Raw genomic sequence first — 13,711 nt, 5'->3', positions numbered from 1 at the left:
GAGGGACACAGTGCTAACCTAACATTCTCTTGCCTCTCTCCTCATCTCCTTCCCGGGTTGAGATTAAATGTCATGAGACTTTAGGAAACAAAGTTAGCCAACGGCAGGACAAAGGACTAAATGCTCTGCTTTATTCTAGGACTTCCAAGATTTTTAAAAATAAAATGCAGACGCAGCTTTTGGGTTTGAACAGCTTCTGTGCGCTTCTCACACACAACGGTAGCATTGTCAAAGACATAAAGATAACAGCTGGAAAATCATGATCAAACAAGCATGTGCCGAAGCAGCACACAGAAGCACAGACTCCCCTTGTGTCCTTGGCCGGGGTTATGGGCACGTACGGTGGCCATTCTTAGATTTCAAAACAGAACTAAAAGAAATTGGCCCGTGGACATCTGGAGGTGATGCAGACGCCTCGGCAATGTTTTAGTGGATTTCATTTCTTCCTTTTAACTCCACACTTAGTTTTCTTCCCTTTGTTTTTCTATGAGCAACCACGTTTACCGTGACTCAAGGTCTGAACTCATCCCTCACAAATGCACGATGTATACGTCCGTCCTTCCGATGTTACCATTTCCTGGAGAGTGGTATTTTTGTCTCCAAAACAGAGTGAGTCGTTCTCGCGGTCTGGCACTGTATGGGCCCCAGCAGGCTAGGTGCCAGTCCCACTGCCCAGCCCCCCGGTGATTCGTCAGATGACTCCACGACACAAACCCAGTCCGCAGTGAGCCATGTTCTCTGCTGTCTTCTGTGTATTTTTCTCATGGGTTATTATAAGGAGAAAAGAATCCAAGAACTTCAGTTGAGTGCATTAGACATGGTGAATGTTAGCTGAAAAATCTGATTTGGAGGCTGTGGATATATCGCGGGATCTGGTAACGTGAATTCTCCATATGAAACACAGGAAAATAGAAGTATAGTTTACAAAAGGAGAGAGGCAGAAAATGAAATAAACAAATTAACAATAGAAATTGAGTAAAACGGGAAACAGAACACTGGGAAGGTACGGTCAAATTTAAGGTTTCATAGTTTCGGGGTTTGATGACCAACAAAGAATCACTAACTTTCGATGTGTCGGTCATTGCCATCGAGAAGCAAGAATCATCCATCACTGAACCATAGCAATGTTTAAGTTGTACCTGCAAATGCACAAACTCCGAGGTAACCAACCTGAGGTCTGTGCTTTTATTTCCTGATCAGGATAACTATTGTAAATATCATGTGAAAAAATTCTACTTTAGTCTTTTTTTTTTTTACATTTATTTATTTTTAATAGAGAGAGACAGAGCACAAGTGGGGGAGGGGCAGAGAGAGAAGGAGACACAGAATCCGAAGCAGGCTCCAGGCTCTGAGCCGTCAGCACGGAGCCCGACGCGGGGTTCAAACTCACAAACTAGGAGATCATGACCTGAGCCGAAGTCGGACGCTTAACCGACTGAGCCACCCAGGTGCCCTTCTACTTTAGTCTTTATTTTTTCCTAGTTGATCTGTTGGAAAATGGAATCTGGTTAGCATAAAAGCAATGTTTTAGACTCAAAAGATTCAGTAATTTGAAACTTAGGACTTGGAGAGAGAACTGAGTATTTTTGGCAAAACCTGTGTCATACCGTGAGGAAGGATGCGTCATCAAATCGACATCAGATACTGAGGAAACAGACCCTACACTTTGGTGACTAATCGAGTACCCCCCTGTGGGTCTGGGCTGCTAACCAAGGCCCTTCCCCACCCCCTCCCCTTGATCGCAAGGTTACACAGTTCACAAGGATTCTGAGGGTGAGTATTTGATCACCAGCAGTCTGTGTCCAATTCACCGTCTCTTCTGTCTTTGCTGTCTGAAGCTCAAAGCAGAAGTGACAGATCACCATCACGGGCTGTGGAGGCCAGGGTACGATCGAGGATGGGTGGGGAAGGCAGTCTCTCTCCAGAGTCACCTGCGACAAAGGTAAACGGCTCCACAAATGAGATTGGACGCCTGGTCACCAAACCCGGAGACGCCGATGAATTCCGCATCCACCCTTGCGCCAAGATCCGACAGAGCCGGCTACCACGACCCCAGCGAGCTCGCCTCTGCCGTGCATCCTGGACACAGTTACAGCGTGTAGTCGTCCACGTCGAGACGGAGCCGCCAAGCGGGTCTCTGCGGGAAGGGCCGTCTTGAGGCGTCTTGAATGTCTCCCGGCTGTTCCGTTAGTCACTCGGTAGGAAGACCGGTGAAACGATGAGCCATGAGACTCTGGGCTTGATGAGAAATCTCTCCCCCGTTGGGAATTATGACGCTTAGGCACACCACAATGGGCGTCCCGTGAGATATGGACGATGAAGTCACTGCACAAGAGGCGATTTCAAATGGGCGCACCGGTTCTGACTAATGGCCCACACCTGCTGGCGTGACAGAGCAGCGGGACAGCGAGGGTTCACTCGCGAGGCAGAGGACGGCCCTGCTGCTGGCCCTGAGGTTGATGGATGCACTTCAAAAACCGTTTCTAATAAAATGCTCGGAAATGTTCTTCTTCCAAGGGAACCTGACTCTGACGTTCGGTGTGTGTGTGTGGGGGGGGGGTGTGGGCTTTTGTCTGCTGTGCTTGGAGTGAAAACCAGCTACACAGATGCTGGCTGCGGACGGGGCCTGGAGTCTTGTCTTTTCAGCCTCTTCTCCGAAGTTACCAGCGGGCTTGCAACGTCAGCTCCCCACCTACAGTCCCCTCGCACCGTTGACTCTCGGGAGAAGCAGTTCAGGTTAAAACAGAGGTATTCCGAAACTTGACATTGCATTTGGTGAGTCCACTCAGCTGTTCCCACATCTTTAGCAGAGCTACCGGGTTGGTCAGACTATAGGGGAGTGATAGTCCCCAATAGTATACACTTAGGGGCCTCATCTGTGGACAGCAAACTCTCTACATTTAAAGATGTTGTGGGGCGCCTGGGTGGCGCAGTCGGTTAAGCGTCCGACTTCAGCCAGGTCACGATCTCGCGGTCCGTGGGTTCGAGCCCCGCGTCGGGCTCTGGGCTGATGGATCAGAGCCTGGAGCCTGCTTCCGATTCTGTGTCTCCCTCTCTCTCTGCCCCTCCCCCGTTCATGCTCTGTCTCTCTCTGTCCCAAAAATAAATAAACGTTGAGAAAAAAAAAAATTAAAAAAAAAAAAAAGATGTTGTGCGACAAAGTTTTGTTTCAACATTGTGACTGCAGTTGGATCATACCATATACAGAAGATACAAAGGCTAGACTGTTACTTCCACCGCGTGTAGGGAAAATGGCGCCCTCGCAGCGTGTAGGGAAAATGGCGCCCTCGCAGCATGGCTGACAGACATGCACATTTATGCTACCTTTCCAGGAGACGTTGCGCACAGGTATGAACGCTCTGATTAAGGGCATAACCTAACCCACAGCTTCTGTTTTTAGGTGTTCCAAAGACAACAACTTGGCAAATATATGAAGACTGAAATCCTAGCATCTCCGCCACTACATATCCAAAAGTTTAAGAAGGGACGGATCAAATAAGTTTACAGAATTCAAAATAACACTATAAAGGAATTGAAACTTGTGATGTAATTAGAATTAATAAGTCAGTGCATAAGATTTCAGAATATAACGTCGAAACTCAATTGTGTTTTTACGTATTAGCAACAAACAATTCAAAAGTAAAACTTAAAAAGCCTTTATAATAGCAACAAAGATAATAAAATCCCTAAGAATAATTTTTTTAAAAAAGGCATAAAGACCTGTACAAATCATTATGAAGATAAATGAGACTTAGATAAGAGGACAGATATATCATGTTCATAGATTTTAAGACAAATTATTTTTAAGATGTCAATTCTCCCTAACTTGATCTATAGATTTTATAGAGACTGACAAGGTGTATTAAGTGTATATGGAAATGCAAAAAACCTAGGTTAGCCGACACAGAACTGTCGACTCACACTACCTGATTTCTCGACATGCTATATAAACCAACAGCAGGAGACAACGTGATATCAGCATAAGGACAGACGTATATAGATCAACGGACACTGGTAGATGGAAAGCTGATTTTCAGCAAAGCATTTCGGTGGAGAAAGAAAAACACTTTCAACGAATGAGACTAGAACCACTTTCAGAAAGAAATGAATTTCCTCCCTATCTCACACCACACATGAAAATTAACTTCAGGGGCACCTGGGTGGCTCCGTCGGTTGAGTGTCCGACTTCGGCTCAGGTCACCATCTCACGGCTCGTGAGTTCGAGCCCCGTGTCGGGCTCTGTGCTGACAGCTCAGAGCCTGGAGCCTGCTTCGGATTCTGTGTCTCCCTCTCTCTCTACCCCTAACCCACTCACAATGTGTCTCTGTCTCTCTCAAAAATAAATAAACATTTAAAAAATTTTAAAAAACAACAACAACAACAAAAATTAACTTCAGATGGAAAGGCCTGGGTGGCTCAGTCCATTAAAAATTAATTTCAGATGGATTATGATCCTAATGAAAGAGCCAAAACACTAAAACACTTCCTCCTCTGGAGGAAAAGAAATAGGGGAAATAGCTCTGTGAACTGGGAACAGGCAAAGGTTTCTTAGGGCTCAAACAGTGCTAATTAACCATTAAATAAAAATGGGTGAACTAGGAGAAAATGAAAAGGTAAACCAGAGGAAATAGGAGAAAATATTCACATATATACACGTACCTTCTTTTTTTTTTAGTTTACTTATTTTGAAAGAGAGCACGTGAGCAGAGGAGGGACAGAGAGAGAGAGAGAGAGAGAGAGAGAGAGAGAGAGAGAGAATCCCAAGCAGGCTTCATGCTGTTGGCATAGTGTTGGATGTGGGACTTGATCTCATGAACGGTGAGATCATGACCTGAGCCAAAATCAAGAGTCGGACACTTAACCCACTGAGCCACCCAGGTGCCCCCGTATATACATGTATCTAATAGATTTGAACCCAGAACAGATTAAAAAAATCCTCCTACAAACCCACGTTTCCTCCTGCTCTCCCAAGGATGAGACCACTAATGACGTCTCCGGAAACGGAGAGAAGCCATGTTTGTCCTAATCCTGTCTGGCTCCCATTCCTGCTACCTCCTTCCCTTGTTCACCTAAAACCGTAGACTTCTTTGACCTGAGGAAGCCCCTTTCTTCGGGCTTCTTTTCCAAAGCCACGTGAGCATACCATGTACCCGACACCAGTGACAAGATGCACTCCAGTCAAACTCATGTAAGAAGATTCATCTCTCACCTGACTGGCGAAGAAAGGTGTTCCAGTTAAAGGCAGAGTTTGGTCCTGTCATGATTCCTGGGAAAGAGAAAGAAAGTCCATGATGATGAGAAGTAACCAGCTATTTTGTGCTGATGTTTACGTAATGGTCTCACGCGTGGTTCTTACAAAGAACTCAATGTTCTGAGTGCTTCGTGAACACCTGTTCATCCCTCCAGCATGGGAGCCCACGGGTCCCCAACTAGAAAAGGTGCACCCCCTCAACCTCACCATCTGTTACTGGGCGGGACAGTCGCCAGGTCATGGAAAACGCGAGTCCCTAAAAAATGCATGCAAGATACGGGCCTCTAAAACACAGCCCCCCTGTAGCAATTACCTCTTAATCTAAAATTCCTGATCTCAACCCTCTCCAAATCACACATCCTGTTACCTGTATCATCACCTCGGATGGATTTAAGTTTAACATTCTCTGAGTTGCACATCTTAAGATGTAGAAAATTCAGAGGCAACGCTTAACGGCTTATCTTGGTAACGGGGAAAATCTGACATTTTATGAAATGTAAGTTAAGTCATGTAACCCTGTCTGCAATGTACCTATGAGACTGTCATCTGCCGTGAGCTATGCAGATTTACTCAGTTTTGTCCTACTTAATGAGCATGCACGCATGCCTGCCCTGGGCACAGGCGCCCACGCACTCCTGGAAACCCTTAAAGCCTCGCCAGGCAGACTGACCCCTCCGGTTTATCCGGCTGGAAACTAAGGTTCATGGAAACTAAGGTTCAAACGGTGTTCACAGCGACTCAGGGCGTAGGGGGTAGAGGCTGCGTCCAAACCCATGTGTGCTTCAAAGCCGTGTTTTCGTGGTGCACCCATGTGCTCCCCGGCTATAAATCAGGCCACGACGGAGGAACAGGGAGGTGTTAACCCCGCACCTGCCCTGACACTCACACGCCTTCTGTACATACTGAGTCACGGCATCTCTTTTTAAAGTGGGAGTTCCAAGAAAGGGTTTATTTGATAAGTGATTCTTCTGCTACAAATATCACCGAACCCCCTAGAGGGTTTATACCGTGCGGCTGAGGTGGGATCTGGGGGCCCCGGGCCCCTCTGGGGCTCAGCACCTTGGAAAGCTCCTCACGAAACTAGAACTCATGGCCTTGGCCGCAACACCTATGCTGACCTAAGCTTGCAGCTACACGTTCTTTGGAACCACTTCTTTCTGTAATTTCTGTTGTGTAAACAATAATACGGCGCTTTCAGGCGCCTGGGCGGCTCTGTGGGTTGAGCGTCTGACTCTTGATTTCAGCTCGTGTCACGATCTCACGGTATACGAGTTCGAGCCCGTGTCGGGCTCTGTGCTGACAGTGCGGAGCCTGCTTGGGATCCTCTCCCTCTGCCCCTCCCCTGCTCTCTCTCCCTCTCTCTCTTAAAATAAATAAATAAACATTAGAAAAAAATAAGACAGTGGTTTCCTCACTGTGTTTAGGAGATGCTGAGAGCTTCCTGAAAGGCTGGGATTGGGTGAAGGCAGGAAGCGGGGGGTGCACTTCCCCTCATCCCAACTAAAAGAGACACACTCGGGTCTCCTGTTGTAAACACGCCATCGAGAGCGCGCACCGTGCTTCTGCTGGTGGAAAGTGTTAACTGAACTGCATTTTAAATGACCCTTTTATAATGCTCTCATGTCTGTCCTTCATCTTCGTGTAAGGAAATACCAAGCATACCCATTCTACTAATCATTATTAGGTAAGTCTAAGACACTGTATTCATCCGCAAACACTTCAGGGCAGGTCTCTGAATGGACTCATGTTTTAAAAATACGTACATTTTAAAATTCTTACCTTGACTCTGGACATAGATCTTACCCCTAGCATGCGGCTTTTGAAAAGAGAGGAGAGAGAAAACAGAGTAAATCGGATAGCCCGTTACAAGTGTCTTTTAGAAGTAAAAGGAAGGCCATTAAAAAAATCGCCTTGGAAAACATCACAAAGGATCATCCACACAGATGCTCACAGACTAGTTACTTTCTAAAAGCAGACTACCTTCTGCCTTTAATGGGGTTAGCCCATTAAAACACAGCATCTTTAAGGTCAGAAGCACAAAGAAAGAGGTCCCTTAAATTAGGCGCAGTGCGTTATCACAATTTTCCAGTTACGACGTTAGTAGAAAAGTTACTGAAGGTCAGACACAGAACAAGCCAGCGGCAGAGCCCGTGTGGTGTCTGTCTACCTTGTGCCCTAGCGGTTTGGGGACACATATCCTTGAATGGAAACAATACACTCCCCAACCCCCACCTGTGGAGAAGATAAGAGAAGGGGAGGAAAGGGAGAGAAGGGGGGAAGGGAGGGTCGTGAGGGGAGGGGAGAAGCACATCCAGTATGTTGAGAAACAGGAAAACAGGCACGGTGGGGGGTGGGGGCAGATTCTTCAAGGCTCGGGAAGGACTGGTCTCCAGGACCCTGTAAGGACCCTCCCCGAGCGCCTCTCTGACTTGGACCAGGCGGCACTTTGCGTGACGGAGCACGTTTGTACCAAGATATAAACTTACTCCTCCTGGCAGTGTTTTCTGGTGGACCTTCAGAAAACTACTAGAGAGAAAAAGAATCCATTTCTTAAACTCATTTTGCATCGGTGGCTTAAATACTTTTAAAATCGAGTTTCAACACAAAGCGCGGAAGGCTGCGGGGTCACATAGGCGCCACTGGCTGTTTAGAACATGACGGGAAGGTAAGGTCTTTACCGGTTTGTCATGAGACCTACGCATCTCACTGGTGCATGAGGGGACCAGCCCAGCTCAGGAATGGTGTTCCCCCGCCTGCATGTGTGTGGATGGGTGCCGTCACCCCCAAGGTGACGTGGAGCCCATGCTGGTGCACGTGGGTGCGGACCCACTTCCACCCACACCCTCAATCAGTTCTAGGTTTGGAAAACTGGCCAACGCCGAAGCGGTCCCACCAAGGGGGCCAGTGGACAGGGAGAAGGGGGTGACCCTGCCTTCCACCCGGTGGATGGGAAGGGGGTAGGAGGCACAGCATCCCGCCGTCTCCAGGGAGCTGAATGCAACTCGGTACACAGACAAGAGACTTGGTGCTCTTTGCTTTGGTCCAGAGTGTTACGTTTTCTATCGAATCCTTAGAAGCACCCAAGACCTCAAAAGCCTGGACCATCCTCAATTCTCCATAAAGCAGGGAGGAACCCCCCTTTTAAGAAGCCCCTAAGCAGCGCCTGGGCGGCTCAGTTAGTTGAGTGTCCGGCTTCGGCTCAGGTCTTGATCTCACGGTTCATGAGTTCGAGCCCCGCATCGGGCTCTGTGTTGACAGCTTGGAGCCTGGAGCCTGCTTCGGATTCTGTGTCTCCCTCTCTCTCTTTCTCCCCCTGCCCCCGACTCACACTCTGTCTCTCTCTGCCCCCCTCAAAAAATAAACATTAAAAAATTTTTAAAATAAAATAAAATAAAATGCCCTTAAAATAATAAACCATTAAAAAAGTTTAAAAAATTCTCCTCCCTACCAGTTAAAAAAAAAAAAAAAAGTTAACTTGAATGGAAAAAATGGCTACTAGCAACAATGTGAAATTAGAAATAGAAGTTCCGAGCCCTAAAATACTCCTTTTGTGTAATTATAATTTCACTGGAAGGCTGGAGAGACTTTTACTGGAGTATGGAGTTGCCTATGGGTGCCTTCGGCCAGCCCCAAGTCTAAAACCTTGGCTCGGAAAGCGAGGCTAACACACTGGCAAACACAGACCAGCCTGGCATTTGGACATTAACGTGAACACCAGCGTTTGACAAAAACAGATTCAATATAATTCTACATAGATTTGATTAATTGAGGGAAGGCAAAATAAGGTTTTTGCCTTGCCACTGTTTTCATTGGAAATACGCTCCATCTACTATAGAAATGCATAGGCCCAAAATGCTGCCTTCAAGAAAATTCCATCTGACACAAACAAAAATTAATTAAACTGGTATCCAAACTCCATAAGCAGAATGAATGGACTCTGTGTGGAAACTTCTGGATCTATCTGCTGGTCTTGGCATATATCTGAGCATTATTTCCCCTAAATCTACTAGACCACGAGAAAATAAGTATCAAGTCCTATATAGATGTTTAAAACATGTTATGAATGGTATTTTAAGAACTCATCCTAGCAAGTCGAGAAAATGCAGTTACTATATATATATATATATATATATATATATATATATATATAAAATCTGGACCTGGGTTATTTTTAATCTCTGTAATAAAAGAAATCTGGCAAAAGCCAACTGGCTTATATTGATTTTGAAAAACATTATCTATATTAAAATGCTCTAAGTACAAATTAGCTTTCTTTTCTCAATATTTATTATTGTTTCTCTTGCCTTGAAGTAACACAAGAGTCAAAATCCTTGTATATCACTTCCCTTGCAAGATTAGCTCATTGATGCAGGAAATGAGAAAGAAGACTGTGTGTGAGTGTGTGTGCATGTAGGGGGTGGGGAGAAACCATTGTCTATGAGAAACCATTACTTAAGTTGGCCCATTCTCTTAATTTGGCTGTCCATGACCTACCTAGTAGGTATAAAAAGCCAGTGTCCCGTCGGATAGGTACTTACAAATACACCTGACTTTCTAGCAGGTCCAAACGGTAACTGATGCCTTTTTATAATGGAATAACAGGCAGCGACAACAAACCCCCTGTTTTTTGATTTACATAACCTTCTGAAATCAAGCTCTCTGCAAGTAGAAACCACAGCAAGTATTATTTTTGAAATATACGCACAGGCTCTGTGACGAAATACTGATTTTTACTTTGAAATTACAACGTGACTTTTGACGATGGCTTCGGTAAAAGTGCTTTTCAGAGAGTTACAAAACTCATGGCTCCTAAGTGGAAAGCTTCAAAGTATACCTTTGTTAAAAAAAAATAAAAACAAAAACGCATAGGACTTGGGCTCTTTTCAGGGAACGTGGTTCTCTTCCTTTCTCCCTACACTTTCCCTTGGAAATCAGTTTTTAAGCAAGGAAAGAAGATAGATGGGGCACAGCCTTTTCACTGAGCTCTTGCAACTGAACCAGACAAAGAGAGATTTTTCAAGAAAAGAAAGGATTCATGAATGGGGTGAGGAATATCTCTGAATGAAGACTGGATCGTAACTGGCAGCACAGGAAATAGAAACACCAACAGGAAAACCTGAAGGAAGACGTCTTAAAACAACAACAACAACAACAACAACAACAACAACAACAACAGTTAAATCTATGGAGTGAACAGATTTACTGGGAATCGTTGATGTGATTCAAAAGCTTCCCCGGCCTTTCTGTTCCTTGGTGATTTGAGGAATTCTCAGCACTTCTGATCATTCCAGATGTCTGAGCCCCAGGTCATGATCGTGTAAAAGGTGCCGGGCGGGGCGGTCTACGCTCTGGAACTGATGAGTTTTCCATTCTTTGAGTTACATTAAAACTTTCCAATTCCCAGGGATCTCATTTGGGGAAGAAAAATGCAAAGAACATTTGCATTTCTATCGAGAAATCTCTGAGGAAAGCCAATCTTAATGGAAGTTATTAAAAACGATTAGCTTCCTAGGGTGTGATCAGTCCCTGGAGTTTCTGTTACAGGGTATTTGCAGGGAGGGCCACATACAAGTAGGGAGGGCGTCTAAGGATGAAACTGACGAGGGGAATGATTTTTGAGTTTCCATGACAGTAGGAACCGTAACAAAAGCTGTGGTCTGCATGGCTCCTGCGGCTGCCGGTGTGATTTTCAGAGATAATCAGGTACAGAGCAGTGGACCATGCGGGAAGAATGGGAGAAAGCGTTCACAGGACAACATGCATTCAGTACATAGGTCAGCAATTAGTTCACACGCGGCTCGTTCAGACGGGCGGGCATGAGGGAGCACCTCCATTGGCTTAGTGAGCTCACCTGTCCTGCCAGCTGCACAGGTGACAGCCCACGAAATCTGTCTTGCTTTCTGCATTGCAATTTCCAAAAGAATTTTGATGAGTACACGCACACACTGAAAGTAAAAGTACACTCTACGTATTGCCTATACCTAAACTGCTTCGAGAAAGTTATTTTTCTTTAATGAGTGCCGAGGCGAGCCACAGAACGGTAAGCCCCAGCAGGCAGTGACGCACAGTCTCCAAACTAAAAAAAAGCAAAAAACTCCAAAATGTCAAGACACCAGAAGGCTTAGCTCAGTGCTAACCTCGGCAGAGAGTCACATGGGCCATTTTGGTTATCATTGTGGTTTTTCGAATTCAATAACCACTTCAAGCAATATTTATTCAAACTCAAGATGTTTACAAAACAGCTTATAAATATTTGAATTTGGAGAAAGTCCTTTCAGCAGAGAACTTCTTAGAGAAAGTGGGTCAAGAGTGCAGTTGAATTTTCTGTAAGCCTGTGGGGTTTTGGACCCAACGGAGACATATTAAACCCACGATCACTGCTTCCGTGGAGAGAAAAAACTTCCATTAAGATGTATACCTAATTTTCCTTCCTTCCTTCCTTCCTTCCTTCCTTCCTTCCTTCCTTTTTTCTTTCTTTCTTTCTTTCTTTCTTTCTTTCTTTCTTTCTTTCTTCCTGTGAAATAGTCACACTTTCTGGTGAAAGTCTGGTGAATTTAGAGAAAGCATCCTTCACTTTTAAACCAAATTTGCATGCTGAAATGTGTATTACATACAGCAATAAGAAACCAACATTCTGTATAGATTAGCTTTACGTTTCCATAAGGCACACATCAAAGTTAGAGATGGGTAGTGAATCAAATTCCTAAAAACGCCACATCAAGGTTATAATTTCACAAACCAACAGAGCAGCGTTTTCCCAAAACACAACCGGCGTTGAACTCGTGTGATAAATATTAACGACACAGCGTGCAGACTCGGTAAAGAGCCCGCTGGGAGTGTGCCCTTCACAAAGTAGGCACGTTGTCACGTTAAGGGTGATTTAAACAACACTAAAAAATAATAACGATGAGCCCAAACAAAGGCATTTCCAATTAAAAGAGATAAAATAAAATCATCTTTATTGAAATCCAATCCAACTAATCTGTGTAGTCAGCCAGAGATAGATAGGGGACCATAAACAGCCTCCAAAGTAGTACCCTGGCTTTCCCAGAGGGCGGGAAGGGACCCGGGGCTGGCAAAATACACCCGTTCTGGATACATTTCCGTTAAGATATCTCCCACTCCCCAATGCTGTGCGAGAGTGTGTCTTTGCAATCTTGAAAAAGCTCATCCCCCACTTGTATGTACAGGGCTGGGCTGACCAACCAGCCACCAGACACAGGAGACCAGGGCACCCTTGAACAAGGGCTGCTCTGAACGCAGATGTGCCCTAAGCACTTAAGGCGCAATGAGGTTTGAAGACAGTACAAAAACAAACCAGGAAAAAAGTGAACTATCTCATTCGCCATTTTTATATTGATGACATGCTGAAATAATAAGATTTTGGAGCTGGACGATGTACAATAAAGAACTTGGCCTTTGCATGTGACCTCTGGGAGATAATCTACATGATACATGATAGGAGTGTCTTTGTTTAGGGCAGGGCCAGTCACAACCAATGGGCTTAGGGTGGGGGCCGGCCATGCCACAAAGACCAACCGGGTCATTTAGGGTGGGAACTTGGAGTCAAGTGGCGTCTGTCCCCTTTGAACACTGGATTCCTGCACATGAGCTGTCAACCACCCAAACCTACAGAATGAAGCTCCAATAAAAATGTTGGACCCTCAACTTGGGTAGCTCCCTGGGTGGCTAATGCTCCATGCACATTGTCTCAGGTCAATGACCAGGGGGTGGAATGATTGGACTCCACGGGGAAGAAGGCAATGGCACCTTGGCCCTACACGGCTCTTTGTTTGGGCCGATTTGAGCCTGATAAAGAGTAGCCACAAGAATAAACCACAACCACGAGCAGAATGACGGTCAGTGAGTTCTGTGCAATCAGACGCAAACGCCACACATCTTTCTAATCTGAGACTATCGGAATTTGATTCCGGTTTCATAATAATTAGGTAGGATGCAGTAAACAACAACCCGAGTCGAGCCTGCTCCCGAAACGAAGGGGCACAAAATTAAAAACAAAAGCTGGCAATTCAATAATGAAGAGTCAAACGTAATTACTCAAAAACCGTATCTCTGTTCAGAAGACCTAAGTAAAAAATCATCTGTCTACAAAAATCCATCTAAAATAATTATACAAACGCAGCTGAATAATGAAGCTTTACATTATTTATAGGTCTTTTTTTTTTTTTATCTGTAAAAACTGATCAGGTGAAGTATTGAGCAGAACTTTGCTGAAAAATCATCCACCAAAAATAGCACAAAACACTGTATTAAAAACACAGGCTCATGTTCGAATTTAATAACTAACCGCCACCACTTTAAACTCTCAAACGAGATGCCTCCTTTCTTTAGTATATACGGTCTCTTACATCATCACCCCAGACTGAACATTTGCTTCCTGTTTGGTTTAAAAAACAAAACAAAACAAGCTTTGTTATGCTACTTGCAAGAGACTCTTCT

General features: G+C 44.9%; 1 protein-coding gene across 9 annotated transcripts in view; it reads right to left on the bottom strand.

Moving 5' to 3' along the window:
* The window catches only part of GLT1D1 (glycosyltransferase 1 domain containing 1), a 92,190-nt gene that overhangs the window by 37,019 nt on the left and 41,460 nt on the right, over positions 1–13,711 (bottom strand). For 8 of the 9 annotated variants that reach the window (XR_006964661.1, XM_047093215.1, XM_047093216.1 and 5 more), the window contains 2 exons: positions 11,103–11,151; positions 5,210–5,266 (listed from right to left, as the gene is read on the bottom strand). Coding sequence is in view for 8 of the 9 variants with exons in the window: in XM_047093215.1 (XP_046949171.1) it covers positions 5,210–5,266; positions 11,103–11,151 (106 nt within the window). In the remaining variant the exon portion in view is untranslated. Of the gene's footprint in view, positions 1–5,209; positions 5,267–7,030; positions 7,068–11,102; positions 11,152–13,711 lie in introns of all 9 variants that reach the window. The other variant, XM_047093214.1, reaches the window with a different exon arrangement.

Source organism: Lynx rufus, unplaced genomic scaffold (assembly GCF_022079265.1).
Source record: "Lynx rufus isolate CCGP_SWC_20201006 ecotype Redwood Valley unplaced genomic scaffold, mLynRuf1.p SCAF_33, whole genome shotgun sequence".
Classification (NCBI taxonomy): Eukaryota; Metazoa; Chordata; class Mammalia; order Carnivora; family Felidae; genus Lynx; species Lynx rufus.
The sequence above is the reverse complement of the archived record's forward strand: the minus strand, read 5'-3'. Positions and strand labels throughout refer to the sequence as shown.